Raw genomic sequence first — 18,882 nt, 5'->3', positions numbered from 1 at the left:
AGAGCCTGAGGAAATTTGCAAGGAAGAATGGGAGAATATCCCAAAATCCAGATGTGCAAAGCTGATACAGACATACCCAACATGACTCAAAGCTGATACAGACATACCCAACATGACTCAAAGCTGATACAGACATTCCCAACATGACTCAAAGCTGATACAGACATTCCCAACATGACTCAAAGCTGATACAGACATTCCCAACATGACTCAAAGCTGATACAGACATACCCAACATGACTCAAAGCTGATACAGACATTCCCAACATGACTCAAAGCTGATACAGACATACCCAACATGACTCAAAGCTGATACAGACATACCCAACATGACTCAAAGCTGATACAGACATACCCAACATGACTCAAAGCTGATACAGACATACCCAACATGACTCAAAACTGATAATCACCGCCAAAGGTGCTTCTACAAAGTACTGACTTGTGAATACTTATACTTGTGATTTAACCAAATATTTTTAAGACATGTTTTCACTTTGTCATTATGGTGTATTGTGTGAATATGTGTGAGAACATTTTTGATTTAATCCATTTTGAATTCAGGCTACAAAATGTGGAACAAATCAAGAGGCATGAATACTTTCTGAAGGCACTTTACCTTGGTCTGAACCACAGAAGGCCTCTGTGTTCTCATGTCCTGAACCAGGTCATAGATGCTGAAGTCTTCTTTGAGCAGCTGGAAATAAACACAAAGGCACTCAATGACGATCAGGAAGGTGACTGTACACACATACAGTTACAGATACATACGGTAGCTTTTAGTACAGCACAACATTTAGGTCAACATTGGATCATTCAGAGATCCTCACTGAACTTCTGGAGAGAGTTTGCTGCACTGAAAGTAAAGGGGCTGAATAATTTTGCACGCCCAATTGTTCAGTTTTTTATTTGTTAAAAAAGTTTGAAATATCCAATAAATGTCGTTCCACTTCATGATTGTGTCCCACTTGTTGTTGATTCTTCACAAAAAAATACAGTTTTATATCTTTATGTTTGAAGCCTGAAATGTGGCAAAAGGTCGCAAAGTTCAAGGGGGCCGAATACTTTCGCAAGACACTGTAGATACACACTCGGGTTCGGAGGAGATGGTACAGTACAGGGTAGGGCAGGTACAGTTCTCACCTGTGTTTTCACCAGGTTCCAGGTGTAGTCGATGGCACACAGTGCTCCTGTTCTTCCACAGCCAGCACTGCATGGACAAACAGGCAGAACAGGGTCAACATAAAATACAGTACACTAATTAAGAAGAACAAACAATTACATTATATAAATACAAACTCTCCTTTCACTTAGCATGCTCCTGGCCCACACTAAGAGACAGAGACTGTAATATATAGACACTATATATATACACAAAATTATATATATCAAATTGCTGGATTTATCTCAGCCACACTGTTGCTAACAGGTGTTTAAAATCGAGCATACAGCCATGCAATCTCCATAGAGATCAATTTCAATAAGCATTTTTCTACGGTTGGCCATGCTCTCCACCTGGCTACCCCTACCCCGGTCAATAGCTCTGCACCCCCTGCAGTAACTTGCCTGCAGCAATCTGGACACGCAATCTGGACCCCTAAAAATCAGCTGGGCTAGACAATTTGGACCCTCTCTTTCTAAAATGATCTGCAGAAATTGTTGCAACCCCTATTACAAGCATGTTCAACCTTCCGTATCATCTGAGATCCCCAAAGATTGGAAAGCTGCCGTGTTCATCCCCCTCTTCAAAGGGGAGACACTCTAGACCCAAACTGTTATAGACCTATATCCATCTTGCCCTGCCTTTCTAAAATCTTCGAAAGCCAAATGAACAAACAGATCACCGACCATTTTGAATCCCACCGTACCTTCTCCACTATCAATCTGGTTTCCGAGCTGGTCATGGGTGCACCTCAGCCACGCTCAAGGTCCTAAAAAATATCATAACCGCCATCGATAAAAGACAGTACTGTGCAGCCATCCTCATCAACCTGGCCAAGGCCTTCAACTCTGTCAATCACTGCATTCTTATCGGCAGACTCAGTAGCCTTGGTTTCTCAAATGACTGGTTCACCAACTACTTCTCAGATAGAGTTCAGTGTGTCAAATCAGAGGGCCTGTTGTACGGATCTCTGGCTGTCTCTATGGGGATGCCACAAGGTTCAATTCTCGGGCCAACTCTTTTATCTGTATATATCAATGATGTCACTCTTGCTGCTGGTGATTCCCTGATCCACCTCTATGCAGACGACACCATTCTGTATACATCTGGCCCTTCTTTGGACACTGTGTTAACAAACCACTAAACAAGCTTCAATGCCATACAACAGTCCTTCCGTGGCCTCCAACTGCTCTGAAATGCTAGTAAAACTAAATGCATGCTCTTCAACCGATTGCTGCCGGCACCTGCCTGCCCGACTAGCATCACTACTCTGGACGGTTCTGACTTAGAATATGTGGACAACTACAAATACCTAGGTGTCTGGTAAGACTGTAAACTCTCCTTCCAGACTCACATTAAGCATCTCCAATCCAAAATGTAATCTAGAATCGGCTTCCTATTTCGCAACAAAGCCTCCTTCCCTCATGCTGCCAAACATACCCTCGTAAAACTGACTATCCTACCGATCCTTGACTTCGGCGATGTCATTTACAAAATAGCCTCCAACACTCTACTCAGAAAACTGGATGTAGTCTATCACAGTGCTATCCGTTTAGTCACCAAAGGCCCATATACTACCCACCACTGCGACCTGTATGCTCTCGTTGATTGGCCCTCGCTACATATTCGTCGCCAAACCCACTGGACTCCAGGTCATCTATAAGTCTTTGCTAGGTAAAGCCCCGCCTTATCTCAGCTCACTAGTCACCATAGCAACACCCACCAGTAGCAAGCACCCCAGCAGGTATATTTCACTGGTCATCCCCAAAGTGAACTCTTCCTTTGGCCGCCTTTCTCTGCTGCCAATGACTGGAACGAATTACAAAAATCACTGAAGCTGGAGACTTATATCTCCCTCTCTAACTTTAAGTATCAGCTGTCAGAGCTGCTTACTGATCAATGTACCTGTACACAGCCAATCTGTAAATAGCACACCCAACTACCTCATCCCTATATTGTTATTTATCTTTTTGCTCTTTTGCACCCCAGTATCTCTACTTGCACATCATCATCTACACATCGATCACTCCAGTGTTAATGCTAAATTGTAATTATTTTGCCTCTATGGCCTATTGCCTTACCTCCCTAATCTTCTACATTTGCACACAATGTACATAGATTTTTCTATTGTGTTATTGACTGTACGTTTGTTTGTGTAACTCTGTGTTGTTGTTTTGTCACACTGCTTTGCTTTATCTTGGCCAGGAAGCAGTTGTAAATGAAAACTTGTTCTCAACTGGCCTACCTGGTTAAATAAAGGTGACATAAAACAACGAGACAAAAATTGGCAGTCGAATGGCGTTACTGAAGAGCTCAGTGACTTTCAACGTGGCACAGTCATAGGATGCCACCTTTCCAACAAGTCCGTTCTTCAAATTGCTGCCAAGCTAGAGCTGCCCTGGTCAACTGTAAGTGCTATTATTGTGAAGTGGAAACGTCTAGGAGAAACAACGGCTCAGCCGCGAAGTGGTAGGCCCTACCAACTTACAGAATGGTTGCAACACTCACTACCGAGTTCCAAACTGCCTCTGGATGCAGTGTCACCATGGCCGAGCAGCCGCACGCAAGCCTTTGATCACCATGCACAATGCCAAGCGTCAGCTGGAGTGGTGTAAAGCTTGCCGCAATTGGACTCGCAGTGGAAAAGCTTTCTCTGGAGTGATGAATACCCGCTTCACCATCTGGCAGTCCGACAGAAGAATCTGGGTACGGAAGATGCCAGGAGAACACTACACGCCCCCAATGCATAGTGCCAACTGTAAAGTTTGGTGGAGAAGGAATAATGGTCTGGGGCTGTTTTTCATGGCTAGGCTCTTTAGTTCCAGTGAAGGGAAATCTTAACGCTACTGCATACAATGACATTCTAGATTATTCTGTACTTCCAACTTTGTGGCAACTGTTTGGGGAAGGTCCCTTTCCTGTTTCAGCATAACAATGTCCCTGTGCACAAAGCACGGTCCATACAGATATGGTGAGTCGAGATCGGTGTGGAAGAACTTGATTGGCCTGCACAGAGCTCTGACCTCAACTCCAACGAAAACCTTTGGGATGAATTGGAACTCCGACAGCGAGCCAGGCCTAATTGCCCAACATCAATGCCCGACCTCGCTAATGCTGGTGGCTGAATGGAAGCAAGTCCCCGCAGCAATGTTCCAACATCTAGTGGAAAGTCTTCCCAGAAGAGTGGAAGCTATTAAAGCAGCAAAGGGGGGAACAACTCTGCCATGATTTTGAATGAGATGTTCGACAAGCAGGTGTCCATATATTTTTGGTCATGTAGTGTAGGTGATATGAGGGCAGCCCAGTCTCCCATGGAGAGTGAACTATTCCAAGGCAAACATGCCAGGAAGCAGATCTGCCACGTCATATTATGAAACCTTCCTATCCTCACCCCCGACTCTGGGTTAACTAACTGAGTAGAGAGGAGAGCATGGTTCTATGGCATGGGCATGCCTGATGCCTGTGACTAAACATTCTGTTCCTGGTGGTTCATCTATCTAATAGGAGGTGTGGGTATGTTGTGACGCGTTCTCTATACCACGCCTGGATGCCAGCCTGTTACACAGACACTACTATTAACTGACTACTGAAGTTTTATGCCATCTGACTGGAGCTTACTTGAGTGGAAAAAATCTCTAGCAATTGGGCCTAAATTAGGATGCTAAAGACGTCCTATTATAGCCTTATTATAGAGAGCAGGGTGAGGGGATATCGTGTGTTGCGGCAAACTCCTTTTTCTGGAGTGTAGTGCAACACGACTCAAGCCTATGTCAAACATGTTGGGTAAATTTCAAAGAGGATATCTGTGTCCACCGCTGACATTTCCATGTGTACCACTGTGGTTGCAGTGTGGAAACACGCAATGTTCTCTCTCTCGTCTTACTCATGAAAGATAGACGACTGAGTTAAAGGAGGACTAACATGACATGGTGTGATGAAAGAAACATACAGGAACTCAAATCCTTCTGTTCACCTGATTTAGAATTCCTCACAATCAAATGTAGACCGCATTATCTACAGAGAGAATTCTCTTCGATTATAATCACAGCCGTATATATCCCCCCCAAGCAGACACATCGATGGCTCTGAACGAACTTTATTTAACTCTCTGCAAACTGGAAACGATTTATCCGGAGGCTGCATTCATTGTAGCTGGGGATTTTAACAAGGCTAATCTGAAAACAAGACTCCCTAAATTTTATCAGCATATCGATTGCGCAACCAGGGGTGGAAAGACCTTGGATCATTGTTACTCTAACTTCCGCGATGCATATAAGGCCCTGCCCCGCCCCCCTTTCGGAAAAGCTGACCACGACTCCATTTTGTTGATCCCTGCCTACAGACAGAAACTAAAACAAGAAGCTCCCACACTGAGGTCTGTCCAACGCTGGTCTGACCAAGCTGACTCCACACTCCAAGACTGCTTCCATCACGTGGACTGGGAGATGTTTCGTATTGCGTCAGACAACAACATTGACGAATACGATGATTCGGTGTGCGAGTTCATTAGAATGTGCGTTGAAGATGTCGTTCCCATAGCAACGATTAAAACATTCCCTAACCAGAAACCGTGGATTGATGGCAGCATTCGTGTGAAACTGAAAGCGCGAACCACTGCTTTTAATCAGGGCAAGGTGTCTGGTGACATGACTGAATACAAACAGTGCAGCTATTCCCTCCGCAAGGCTATTAAACAAGCTAAGCGTCAGTACAGAGACAAAGTAGAATCTCAATTCAACGGCTCAGACACAAGAGGCATGTGGCAGGGTCTACAGTCAATCACGGACTACAAGAAGAAATCCAGCCCAGTCACGGACCAGGATGTCTTGCTCCCAGGCAGACTAAATAACTTTTTTGCCCGCTTTGAGGACAATACAGTGCCACTGACACGGCCTGCAATGAAAACATGCGGTCTCTCCTTCACTGCAGCCGAGGTGAGTAAGACATTTAAACGTGTTAACCCTCGCAAGGCTGCAGGCCCAGATGGCATCCCCAGCCGCGCCCTCAGAGCATGCGCAGACCAGCTGGCCGGTGTGTTTACGGACATATTCAATCAATACCTATACCAGTCTGCTGTTCCCACATGCTTCAAGAGGGCCACCATTGTTCCTGTTCCCAAGAAAGCTAAGGTAACTGAGCTAAACGACTACCGCCCCGTAGCCCTCACATCCGTCAACATGAAGTGCTTTGAGAGACTAGTCAAGGACCATATCACCTCCACCCTACCTGACACCCTAGACCCACTCCAATTTGCTTACCGCCCAAATAGGTCCACAGACGATGCAATCTCAACCACACTGCACACTGCCCTAACCCATCTGGACAAGAGGAATACCTATGTGAGAATGCTGTTCATCGACTACAGCTCGGCATTCAACACCATAGTACCCTCCAAGCTCGTCATCAAGCTCGAGACCCTGGGTCTCGACCCCGCCCTGTGCAACTGGGTACTGGACTTCCTGACGGGCCGCCCCCAGGTGGTGAGGGTAGGCAACAACATCTCCTCCCCGCTGATCCTCAACACTGGGGCCCCACAAGGGTGCGTTCTGAGCCCTCTCCTGTACTCCCTGTTCACCCACGACTGCGTGGCCACGCACGCCTCCAACTCAATCATCAAGTTTGCGGACGACACAACAGTGGTAGGCTTGATTACCAACAACGACGAGACAGCCTACAGGGAGGAGGTGAGGGCCCTCGGAGTGTGGTGTCAGGAAAATAACCTCACACTCAACGTCAACAAAACTAAGGAGATGATTGTGGACTTCAGGAAACAGCAGAGGGAACACCCCCTATCCACATCGATGGAACAGTAGTGGAGAGGGTAGCAAGTTTTAAGTTCCTCGGCATACACATCACAGACAAACTGAATTGGTCCACTCACACAGACAGCATCGTGAAGAAGGCGCAGCAGCGCCTCTTCAACCTCAGGAGGCTGAAGAAATTCGGCTTGTCACCAAAAGCACTCACAAACTTCTACAGATGCACAATCGAGAGCATCCTGGCGGGCTGTATCACCGCCTGGTACGGCAACTGCTCCGCCCTCAACCGTAAGGCTCTCCAGAGGGTAGTGAGGTCTGCACAACGCATCACCGGGGGCAAACTACCTGCCCTCCAGGACACCTACACCACCCGATGTTACAGGAAGGCCATAAAGATCATCAAGGACATCAACCACCCGAGCCACTGCCTGTTCACCCCGCTATCATCCAGAAGGAGAGGTCAGTACAGGTGCATCAAAGCTGGGACCGAGAGACTGAAAAACAGCTTCTATCTCAAGGCCATCAGACTGTTAAACAGCCACCACTAACATTGAGTGGCTGCTGCCAACACACTGACACTGACACTGACTCTACTCCAGCCACTTTAATAATGGGAATTGATGGGAAATGATGTAAATATATCACTAGCCACTTTAAACAATGCTACCTTATATAATGTTTACATACCCTACATTATTCATCTCATATGCATACGTATATACTGTACTCTATATCATCGACTGCATCCTTATGTAATACACGTATCACTAGCCACTTTAACTATGCCACGTTGTTTACATACTCATCTCATATGTATATACTGTACTTGATATCAGCTACTGTATCTTGCCTATGCTGCTCTGTACCATCACTCATTCATATATCCTTATGTACATATTCTTTATCCCCTTACATTGTGTATAAGACAGTAGTTTTGGAATTGTTAGTTAGATTACTTGTTGGTTATTACTGCATTGTCGGAACTAGAAGCACAAGCATTTCGCTACACTCGCATTAACATCTGCTAACCATGTGTATGTGACAAATAAAATTTGATTTGATTTGATTTGATTTGGACAGAGCTTAAAAACACAACCCTTTGAACATTCATCATCACTAAACTCTCAGATAACCCAAGGCCTTTACAACAGGTTAGCGGTAACCATGGCAAGAGACAGTAAGAGAGAGGGGGAGATGTACAAGTGCTTGTTTGACAACCCACAGTGGTCTGTTGGCCACCCGCCCACACTCTTCCTGTCTATGTGTCTAAGAGAAGGGGAAGGTGACTGAGCTTAAAGGGCTCTACAACAGGATGCCCACAACAATGTGTTCTATCCACAGAACAATCACTTTTTCATGAGATAGGACCCCACAGCATATGACTGCTTAGCATCAGCCACAAAGGAGACCTATAACTGTAGAACTATTTACCATGCTTTATTGACTCTCCATTTCTGACAATGATTCAAACTTCAGGTTAACTGTGTACTGTGTTGGTATAATTCGGACTGATTCACTGTTGTGAGATGGTGGCTACTTGTGGTGGCTACCGTGTGTGTGTGTGTGTGTGTGTGTGTGTGTGTGTGTGTGTGTGTGTGTGTGTGTGTGTGTGTGTGTGTGTGTGTGTGTGTGTGTGTGTGTGTGTGTGTGTGTGTGTGTGTGTGTGTGTGTGTGTGTGTGTGTGTGTGTGTGTGTGTGTGTGTGTGTGTGTGTGAAGTGGGAGCTTGGAGACCTGCAGTGTATGCAGATGGGCACATCCCCATGGGCCTGGTAGGATCGCATCTCTTGCAGCAGCTCCAGGATGGGAGGGATGGTGTCAGGGACCCCATGGTCGGGCCAGTTGATATAGTGCAGCTGTCTCAGGGTCCGGCACCACTTATGGAAACACCACAGAGTTCAATATTAAAACAGACAGACGAACACACCAGGAAACATGTGTACTCACGCTGACTTCCTGTTTACCCCTACCCTATGAAATCAACTCAAAGTGTATTGGTCACGCACACAGTCTAGTAGAGGTAATAGTGGGTGTGGCGAAATGCTTGTGTTAGTAGCTCCTAACATTGCAGTAAAATGTCAAACAAGTACACAAATGAATCAAAAACTAAAATCATCAATAAATCTCAGAATGATTACAATTAACCATCCAAATAACACTGTATCAGTAACCCAAGTGCAATCTATGCGTATATATACCGAAAAGATTATACTAAGAATGATATGTGCAGCAGTAGATATATTAGAGTGAGCTATGTCAAGAATTCAGAATCTAAATATGCAGTGTGAATAAACAGTGCAACTAAAATGCAATGTACAGTAGTAGATATGTTAGAATGAGCTATGTAAGGCCTCCGAGTCGGTCGTTAGTTGAATGGTGTTTCCTCCAACACGTTGGTGCAGCTGGCTTCCCGGGTTAAGTGGGTGGGTGTTAAGAAGCGTGGTTTGGCGGGTCATGTTTCAGAGGACACATAACTCGACCTTCGCCTCTCCTGAGCCCATTGAGGAGTTGCAGCGATGAGACAAGATCGTAATTTGATCGCAATTAGATATCACGAAATTGGGGAGAATAAAAAGAAGTGTCCAGCATCAAGAGTCTAAGGGCCTGGGCTGGGTTTCTAATAAGCTGACATGGAATTGTTTTAAGACGGTCATACCAAGGATCATTTAGCTATTCAATTTAGAATTTTAGGACCCCTGTAGGTCTGAAAAAGAAATGCATAAAACATTTACTTTAAGAAACATTGAATTTGGCCATACTGCTATTAGCCCATGGAAATGCATTGATTGTCCAAAAATGAATCAATAGGAAGTTTGTTTTGAAATCAAGACGCAGGCCGCCTTACTGTCCCTAGAATTTCTAAGCAAACAGCTGGAGGCAGGGCTTTCTCCTACAGAGCTCCATTTTAATGGAATGGTCTGCCTACCCATGTCAGAGACGCAGACACGGTCTCGACCTATTGAAGACTCATCTCTTCAGTTGGTTCTATGATAGTGTAACCTCGCCCAGGAGTATGAAGGTGAACGGAAAGGCACTGGAGCTATGAACCGCCCTTGCTGTCTCTGCCTGGCCGGTTCCCCTCTCTCCACTGGGATTCTCTGCCTCTAACCCTATTACAGGGGCTGAGTCACTGGCTTACTGGTGCTCTTCCATGCTGTCCCTAGGAGGGGTGCATCACTTGAGTGGGTTGAGTCACTGACGTGATCTTCCTGTCCGGGTTGGCGCCCCCCCTTGGGTATGTGCCGTGGGGGTGATCTTCGTGTGGGTGGGGTTACACACTGCCACAGTGTTTTCCGATCCCTCCTGTCTCAGCCTCCAGTTTTATGCTGCAATAGTTTATGTGTCGGGGGGCTAGGGTCAGTCTGTTATATCTGGAGTATTTCTCCTGTCTTCGTTGTCCTGTGTGAATTTAAGTATGCTCTCTCTTATTCTCTTTCTTTCTCTCTCTCGGAGGACCTGAGCCCTAGGACCATGCCTCAGTACTGTCTGGCCTGATGACTCCTTGCTGTCCCCAGTCCACCTGGTCGTGCTGCTGCTCCAGTTTCAACTGTTCTGCCTGCGGATATGGAACCCTGACCTGTTCATCGTACGTGCTACCTGTCCCAGACCTGCTGTTTTCAACTATCTAGAGACAGCAGGAGCGGTAGAGATACTCTGAATGATCGGCTATGAAAAGCCAACTGACATTTACTCCTGAGGTGCTGACCTGTTGCACCCTCTACAACCAAATCAAATCAAATCAAATGTATTTATATAGCCCTTCTTACATCAGCTGATATCTCAAAGCGCTGTACAGAAAACCCAAAACAGCAAGCAATGCAGGTGTAGAAGCACGGTTGCTAGGAAAAACTCCCTAGAAATGCCAAAACCTAGGAAGAAACCTAGAAAGGAACCAGGCTATGAGGGGTGGCCAGTCCTCTTCTGGCTGTGCCGGGTGGAGATTATAACAGAACATGGCCAAAATGTTCATAAATGACCAGCATGGTCAAATAATAATAATCACAGTAGTTTTCGAGGGTGCAGCAAGTCAGCACCTCAGGAGTAAATGTCAGTTGGCTTTTCATAGCCGATCAATAAGAGTATCTCTACCGCTCCTGCTGTCTCTAGGGAGTTCCTCTCTAGGTTCTTCCTAGATTCCAGCCTTTCTAGGGAGTTTTTCTACACCTGCATTGCTTGCTGTTTGGGGTTTTAGGCTGGGTTTCAGTACAGCTGATGTAAGAAGGGCTTTATGAATACATTTGATTGATTAAAATACATTTGATTGATATAAGAAAGTGCAGAATAATATATTTTTTTACTGTAGAGCAAAAAGGAGAACACCCAAACCGGTCAGACGCTACAGTTTTTATGAGAAGTCCGATTTTCTGGATTGTCTCCTGGTCTGAGTAACACCGCTGTAGTTCTGCTACCTTCCACCGCGATGTGGAAGGCCGACATCAGCGGATGTGATGGATTGAGATGTAGCCCATGCAAAAAAGCAGATATCTCTAACTTAAACAAAGATGGATTTCGATGGGGGGGTCTCAAGCAGTGTTGGTTGTGAGTGAGTGAGTGGGTGAGTGAGTGGCAGGATACACGTGAGTCTAACTGGGCTAGACCGTCACCAACCCAGGGCATTAATACCTGCTCTCATAGATGGTGGCTACGTTTGTGTGTGTGTGTGTGTGTGTGTGGGAAAGTGGTGCCACACTAATAACCCATCTGCTACAACCGCCCAACTACATGTGATAAAGTGAAAATCTGAGGCCCACACCCAACCCTAACCCGCAAATATAGATTATGCGCAATAGGCTACAGTCAAAGACTGCAGAAAGATCTTTTGGCAGAACTGATTTAGATATGTTTCTGCTTATAGTTTCCGACATTTTGATAGGCTATTTTTTTGTCAACTTGACAATAATTAGATAGATGCTGCAATCTAGTTGACACCAGTGAAGTTTACTCTGTCATCTTTCGCAGACGTTTAGAGACTGGGGAGAAAATACAATACATCAATAAAAAACCGGGAGGATTTTCTGGTTGTCAGGAAAAAGAAAGCTGGGAAATACACCCAACGTGTTTCTGATAAGATTTCAGTTCGGCTTCGATGTGGTTGAAATACTTTCAGCTTTTACGATGCTTTCATGATGATGACAGCACCTTTACAGATGGTATCTAACTGAGCATTGCATTCTCTCAAGATTCAGAAAGAAAGAAATCTATTTCTTCACTCCTGTTCCCAAGTAAACATTTTGCCTATATTTGGTGTATAATTTTATTGCAATAAATGCTTAATATTAAGGCTGTAGCCATATTTGCACAGGACTAGTATTACTAGAGAACGTTGGTTATGTATTTATTACCCCAGAATGTCCGTTATTCCAGAGGTGCAATATTTTTTTATGATGCATTTGGCGATGTTCAGATCATTCACAGAACACATATAAACAGAAGCATTAACTGTGAAAGTTGACAAATGTAGGCCCTTCATGTATCGGCTTTGCGGAGCACTTATTTCAATTCAGTTATTGTTTTGTCAAAATCTAAATCAAAAACCTGTCAAAATCATTTTTCTCAAAACAGACCTCATGGCTTGTTTTTTTCTCTGACATGCACTGTCAACTGTGGGACCTTATATAGACAGGTGTGTGGCTTTACAAATCATGTCCAATCAATTGAATTTACCACAGGTGGACTCCAATCAAGTCGCAGAAACATCTCAAGGATGATCAATGGAAACAGGATGCACCTGAGCTCAACTTCAAGTCTCATAGCAAAGGGTCTGAATACTGAATAAATGAGGTGTTTCTGGTTTTTACTTTTAATAAATTTGCAAAATGTCTAACAACCTTTTTTCACTTTGTCATTATGGGCTTTTGTGTGTAGATTGCTGAGATAATTTTTTTTTACAAGTAATCCATTTAGAATAAGGTTGTAAATAAGGCTGTAACGTAACAAAATATGGAAAATGTCAAGGGGTCGGAATACTTTCCGAAGGAACTGTATGTCTTGTTTGCAGATTCTTCACATGGCTGTTTCTAATTATCACTCCATCTCAGTTTATAATAAGGGTATAAACAGTTCTTACATTACGATAGGTCACCCTCAAGTTTCTGCACACATAGTCCCCTTTACTTTCCTCTGAGTCCTGTACACAAACACACAGAGTTGGCAGTTTAGCATTCTTTTCACACAGAAAACCTGCAGACGCTTTTCTTTCTAATTTGGGAATAACATTAGTTTACTACATGTACTTCACACATGAGGGATTATTAATGTTTATGCATATTTCAGGCATATTTGAGCAGAACCCTATAAATTAGAATCCCAAAAGGAAAAAGTACTAAGCACATCAAGGGACTTTTGTATATGCCTGTATCTTTTTGTATCTGGCTTTTCAATAAGGTTGTATTCATCTACCATTCATGACTACTACTAACTGTAGTGTTGATAACATAGTTATGGTGTCAATGGCGTGGGTACTGGGAGCGGAGTCAGGTGCAGGAGAGCAGAGAGTTGTGAACAGGCGCACACTTTATTGAGGCAGGAGAAACCAACAGACGCACGCCACTGTGTCAAAACCTCCAGCCAATGCAAAAGTGCCAACGCGCAAACAGTCACAATAATACAGTATAAACACAATAACATTCCTCGTGAAATAAAACACGGAATAAACGCATACCAGTAAAGCACGTCAACATAGACACGTAACACAAAACAATCTCACACAAAGACATGATGGGGAACAGAGGAATAAATACATGTAGTGTGATTGGGGAATGAAAACCAGGTGTGCAGGGAACAAGACAAAACAAATGGATACATGAAAAATGGAGCGGTGATGGCTAGAAAGCCGGTGACTTCGACCACCGAATGAACAAGGAGAGGGGCCGACTAGAGGGGCCGACTTCCGGAGGCCGGTTGTCTTGCGAGAGGACAAGAGAACCAACCAAAGCAGGAAGTGGTCAGAGAGAGTGAAGAAGTAGCCTACTACTCACGCAGTAAATAGTAAACGGGTCACAAACAAATGGCTCCTCTTGTTTCTCCGGCCAGTAGCGCTCACACTTTTTCTACAAAAGAGTATGTGGGTCACATTACAAACAATCTGTCTTCAATGTGCAACAGGCTACAACACTGACCTAATATTTACCACAGTCTATGACTATGAAATGCAGTATAATAATATAGTAAAAATTAGCATAGAGGGTGACTTACCCTGCCCATCTCATACTCCCTGCAAGCCATCACTATGACCTGATAGAAGACAAGATCCCCATCAGTGCAACATCACCAGAGAGAATGACAGGGGGTTGTTCTACCTCAAAAAGCATTAAAAATAGGATTTCAACACCCACCATCTCAGGTTGTTCTGAAATCGTGGATGATCAAACAATACTCAGAGCCACAGTTCAATACTACTAAGCATAGAGAACTGATAATATATCTAATCATCAACAACAAAAATCAAATCTATTTACTCGTTGTTGGCGTGAGGTATGGGGGGGTCAGTGGATGTCTTACTCATGTCTTACTCATTGTTAGAAAAAGGTTTGGTCCAAATTGGATGTTTTATACTATAATTATTGAATAATATATTAATCATATGAATTAAAATGTGTTAGCTTAATTTTTCAGATATCAACTTATATTTCACCAACATAATGTTTCAGGAATGCTTATCCTATCTGTTTAATTACAGAAACAATTTCAGAGCAATCTGAGATGGTGGGTATCATGGCTTGCTGAAATGTCATGGAACAACCCTAGAGAGAGAGAGAGAGAGAGAGAGAGAGAGAGAGAGAGAGAGAGAGAGAGAGAGAGAGAGAGAGAGAGAGAGAGAGAGAGAGAGACAGAGAGAGACAGAGACAGAGAGAGAGACAGAGAGAGAGAGACAGACAGACAGACAGACAGACAGACAGACAGACAGACAGACAGACAGACAGACAGACAGACAGACAGACAGACAGACAGACAGACAGACAGACAGACAGACAGACAGACAGACAGACAGACAGACAGACAGACAGACAGACAGACAGACAGACAGACAGACAGACAGACAGACAGACAGACAGACAGACAGACAGACAGACAGACAGACAGACAGACAGACAGACAGAGAAAGAGTGAGTGAGAGAGACATACACACAGAGACTGACAGGCAGACAGTGTGGTACCTCTATGTTGTACTCCCAGAGCATCCTCCAGAAGTCCAGCACGGTGTGGGGCAGAGGGCCCTGAGTGGCAATGTAGGCCCTGGCCCCTGACACTCCCTGGGGTTACAGAGCATATGGTCACACACGCGGGACTCTACTGCAGATACTCTTCTGTTGTGTCTTCTATTATACCAAGATCAAGTCTCGCCACCCTACCTTGATGAAGCTGGCATTGATGTAGTCATTGTCATTCTTAGAGGTGGTAAGGGATAGCTTCACTCTGCTGTGGTCAACTGAGGTGAGATGATGACAGTATTGTAGTGAGGACTGCATAAATATACCACTTCAAACCACTACATTAGACTGTAACTGTAAAATGTGACTTACAGGGAACAATGTCCTTGTATCGGTTCTTCTTCACATTCTCCTGCTTCTCCGCTACTTTGGTGGGGTAGGTTTTGTCAGTGCGGTACTTGGTGGACTGGCGTTTGAGCCTCTGCAACAGTGAGAAGTGAGGAAAATAGAAAAGAAAATACTAGGCATATATTTGCAGGTGCAGGAGGGAAGGGGTTATCTCAGTCTATCACCCAGACCGGTCTGGCTAAATGTAAGGGTGTCTAAACACCTTGTTCCTCTGGGGAATTGGAAGTAAGTAGCCATACAGCCAATGAGATTGCAGTTCCTATGTCTGAGTCTAGTAACTCTTCAAAGGGTGTAGAGTGTAGAGTCAGTGTTATAATCACACCCATGTACTGTACACTCGGTGGGTAACACTGTGACACCACACCACTGCCAAAGCTTAACGTCAGTTCTGGCATAGTCATTAGATTACTGGAAACATACAGTGCCGCAAATAAATAAATTGGGCTATAGGCTACAGTCAAAGACTGCAGAACGATTGCTTAATAGGTGTTGCCTGATTTAGATATGTTTCTGCTTATAATTTCCCAATTTAGGTTGGCTATTTGTTAGTTAACTTGACTATAATTAGATACATGTAGCTTCTCTTTTGTCATTACATGTTGCCCTAGAAAACTAAATAAACCCTTACTCAACAGAAAGAATACTGTAATAGATCGATTGAATGAACACTTCAATCTAGTTGACATCTTTGAAGTTTTCTCTGTCATCTTTCACGGTGCAAAGATGTTTAGGGACTGGGGAGAAAATACAATAAAGCAAAATGTCCAAATGACATCAGTTTGACCAGTTGTAAGGAAAAAGAAAGCTGTGAAAACCACCAAACCTGTTTCTGATAAGATTTCAGTTCGGCTTCAATGCATATTTTATGTGGTTGAAATACTATCAGCTTTTATGACAAAGACAGCACCTCTATAGATGGTATCTAACTGAGCATAACATTCTCTGAAGATGCAGAAATAAATCAATAACTTTCTCCACTCCTGTTCCCATGTCCAAATTTTGCCTACATTTGGTGTATAATTTCATTGCAATAAATGCTTAAATCTGTAGGTGTTAATAATAAGGCTGTAGCCATATTTGCACAGGACTAGTATTACTAGGGAACGTTGGTAATGTATTTATTACCCCAGAATGTACGTTATTCCAGAGGTGCAATATTTTTTCATGATGCATTTGGCAATGTTCAGTTCAATCCCACAAAAAGTTTAAAAAAACATTCACTGTGAAAGTCGATACGTATAGGCCCTTCATATACAGTGCATTCGGAAAGTATCCAGACCCCTTAAATTTTTAAACATTTTGTTATGTTACAGCCTTATTCTAAAATGTATTCAATTGTTTTTTCCCCTCAACAATCTACACACAAACCTTGTGAAAAAATAGATATATCACAGTTACATAAGTATTCAGACCCCTCACTCAGTACTTTGTTGAAGCACCTTTGACAGCGATTACATCCTCGAGTCTTCTTGGGCTCTGGCTGGGCCACTTATTCAGAGACTTGCCCTGAAGCCACTCCTGCATTGTCTTGGCTGTGTGCTTAGGGTCATTGTCCTGTTAGAAGGTGAACCTTCACCCCAGGCTGAGGTCCTGAGAGCTCTGGAGCAGGTTTTATCAAGGATCTCTGTACTTTGTTCCATTCATCTTTCCCTCAATCCTGACTTGTCTCCCTGTCCCTGCCACTGAAAAACATCCACACAGCATGATTCTGACACCTTTAGGTGCCTTTTGGCAAACTCCAAGCGGGCTGTCATGTGCCTTTTACTGAGGAGTGGCTTCCGTCTAGCCACTCTACCGTAAAGGCCTGATTGGTGGAGTGCTGCAGAGACGGTTGTCTTTCTGGAAGGTTCTCCCATCTCCACAGAGGAACGATAGAGCTCTGTCAGAGTGACCATCAGGTTCTTTTTCACCTCCCTGACCAAGGTCCTTCTCCACCGATTGCTCAGTTTGGCCGGGCGGCCAGCACTAGGAAGAGTGGTAGTTCCAAACTCCTTCCATTTAAGAATGATGGAGGCCACTGTGTTCTTGGTACCCTTCCCCAGATCTGTGCATCAGCACAATCCTGTTTCGGAGCTCTACGGATAATTATTTCAACCTCATGGCTTGGTTTTTGCTCTGACATGCACTGTCAACTGTGGGACCTTATATAGACAGGTGTGTGCCTTTCCAAATCATGTTCAATCAATTGAATTTACCTCAGGCACCTGAGCTGAATTTCGAGTCTCAGAGCAAAGGGTATAAATACTTATGTAAATAAGGTATTTCTGTTTTAATTTTTAATACGTTTGCAAAAATGTCTAAAAACCTGTTTTCACTTCGTCATTATGGGGTATTGTGTTTAGATTTATGAGGGGAACATTTTCTTTAACACATTTTAGAATAAGGCTTTAAAGTAACAAAATGTGGAAAAAGTCAAGGGGTCTGAATACTTTATGAATGCACTGTATAGGCTATGCGCAGCACATCTTTCAGCTTATGTAATTAGTTGTTTTCTTGCTCAAACCACGAGCAACACCTGTCAAACTCTGACATTTCTCTCAAAACATAGGGATTTCTATTCGCACGGGACTAGTATTATCAGAGGTCTTGGAGTTTGCCAAAACAGTATGTTATTCTGGTTAGTCAATGTCCAAATTTCAGTTTCCATTTAACACATCTAAACAGTAGGCTACAAGTCCCCTGACATATTATAGGCCTATTTGAAGTCCCATCATGTGACTGTTGAATTTGTATAGAGCCTCACAATCATCACACATAACATAGCCGGCACTATTATCTTCCTCTTTTACCACTTCCCCAAATCTTTACTAAACATTACTTTTCTGGTCCTCCCTTCTCTTTATTTTCAACTCTCCTTTTGCAGCTTGGGTCTTATTGAATTAAACATCGACAATGTCCTTTTTGCCTCCGCGGATTGACGTTAACTTCTTCTGCCCTTCCCAGAAGCTTTGTTTGGCGATTGGCTGTGTAGGCTATTTGGCGCTCGTAGGCTATTTGGCGCGCGTAGGCTATTTGGCGCGCGTTGGCTACAGTTAAACCCTAACGTTTAGGCTTATGCAGTTATACCAGATAGCCTAAAATAATGAAGGAAAAACCTCAATGTAGACTATATAAACTGCACAATAATTACATTTATGGATTTTTTAAAGGTATTGCTTCTCTTTATTCAACCCGCCTGGCACCCACCCGCCCTTCAGCCACACAATGTGCATGTGTGTATGTGTGTGTGTATATGTGTGTGTGTATGTGTGTGTGTATATGTGTGTGTGTTTATGTGTGTATGTGTGTATATGTGTATATGTGTGTGTGTTTATGTGTGTATGTGTGTGTGTGTGTATATGTGTGTATGTGTGTGTGTGTGTGTATGTGTGTATGTGCGTACAGGGTGGTGAGGCGGGGGGGTTC

General features: G+C 43.8%; 1 protein-coding gene across 4 annotated transcripts in view; it reads right to left on the bottom strand.

Annotated features, from left to right (window-relative positions):
- Positions 1–18,882, bottom strand: part of ptpn22 (protein tyrosine phosphatase non-receptor type 22) — a 31,595-nt gene that overhangs the window by 11,588 nt on the left and 1,125 nt on the right. For all 4 annotated transcript variants that reach the window (XM_042299568.1, XM_042299569.1, XM_042299570.1 and 1 more), the window contains exons 2-10: positions 15,442–15,550; positions 15,271–15,347; positions 15,076–15,171; positions 14,114–14,152; positions 13,897–13,968; positions 12,987–13,046; positions 8,654–8,796; positions 1,144–1,210; positions 620–697 (exon numbers count right to left, since the gene is read on the bottom strand). In XM_042299568.1, the coding sequence (XP_042155502.1) occupies positions 620–697; positions 1,144–1,210; positions 8,654–8,796; positions 12,987–13,046; positions 13,897–13,968; positions 14,114–14,152; positions 15,076–15,171; positions 15,271–15,347; positions 15,442–15,550 (741 nt within the window). The remainder of the gene's footprint in view (positions 1–619; positions 698–1,143; positions 1,211–8,653; positions 8,797–12,986; positions 13,047–13,896; positions 13,969–14,113; positions 14,153–15,075; positions 15,172–15,270; positions 15,348–15,441; positions 15,551–18,882) is intronic.

Source organism: Oncorhynchus tshawytscha, linkage group LG16, assembly GCF_018296145.1.
Source record: "Oncorhynchus tshawytscha isolate Ot180627B linkage group LG16, Otsh_v2.0, whole genome shotgun sequence".
NCBI classification, from domain to species: domain Eukaryota; kingdom Metazoa; phylum Chordata; class Actinopteri; order Salmoniformes; family Salmonidae; genus Oncorhynchus; species Oncorhynchus tshawytscha.
Note: the sequence above shows the minus strand (reverse complement) of the source record. Positions and strands in the feature narration are given on the sequence as shown.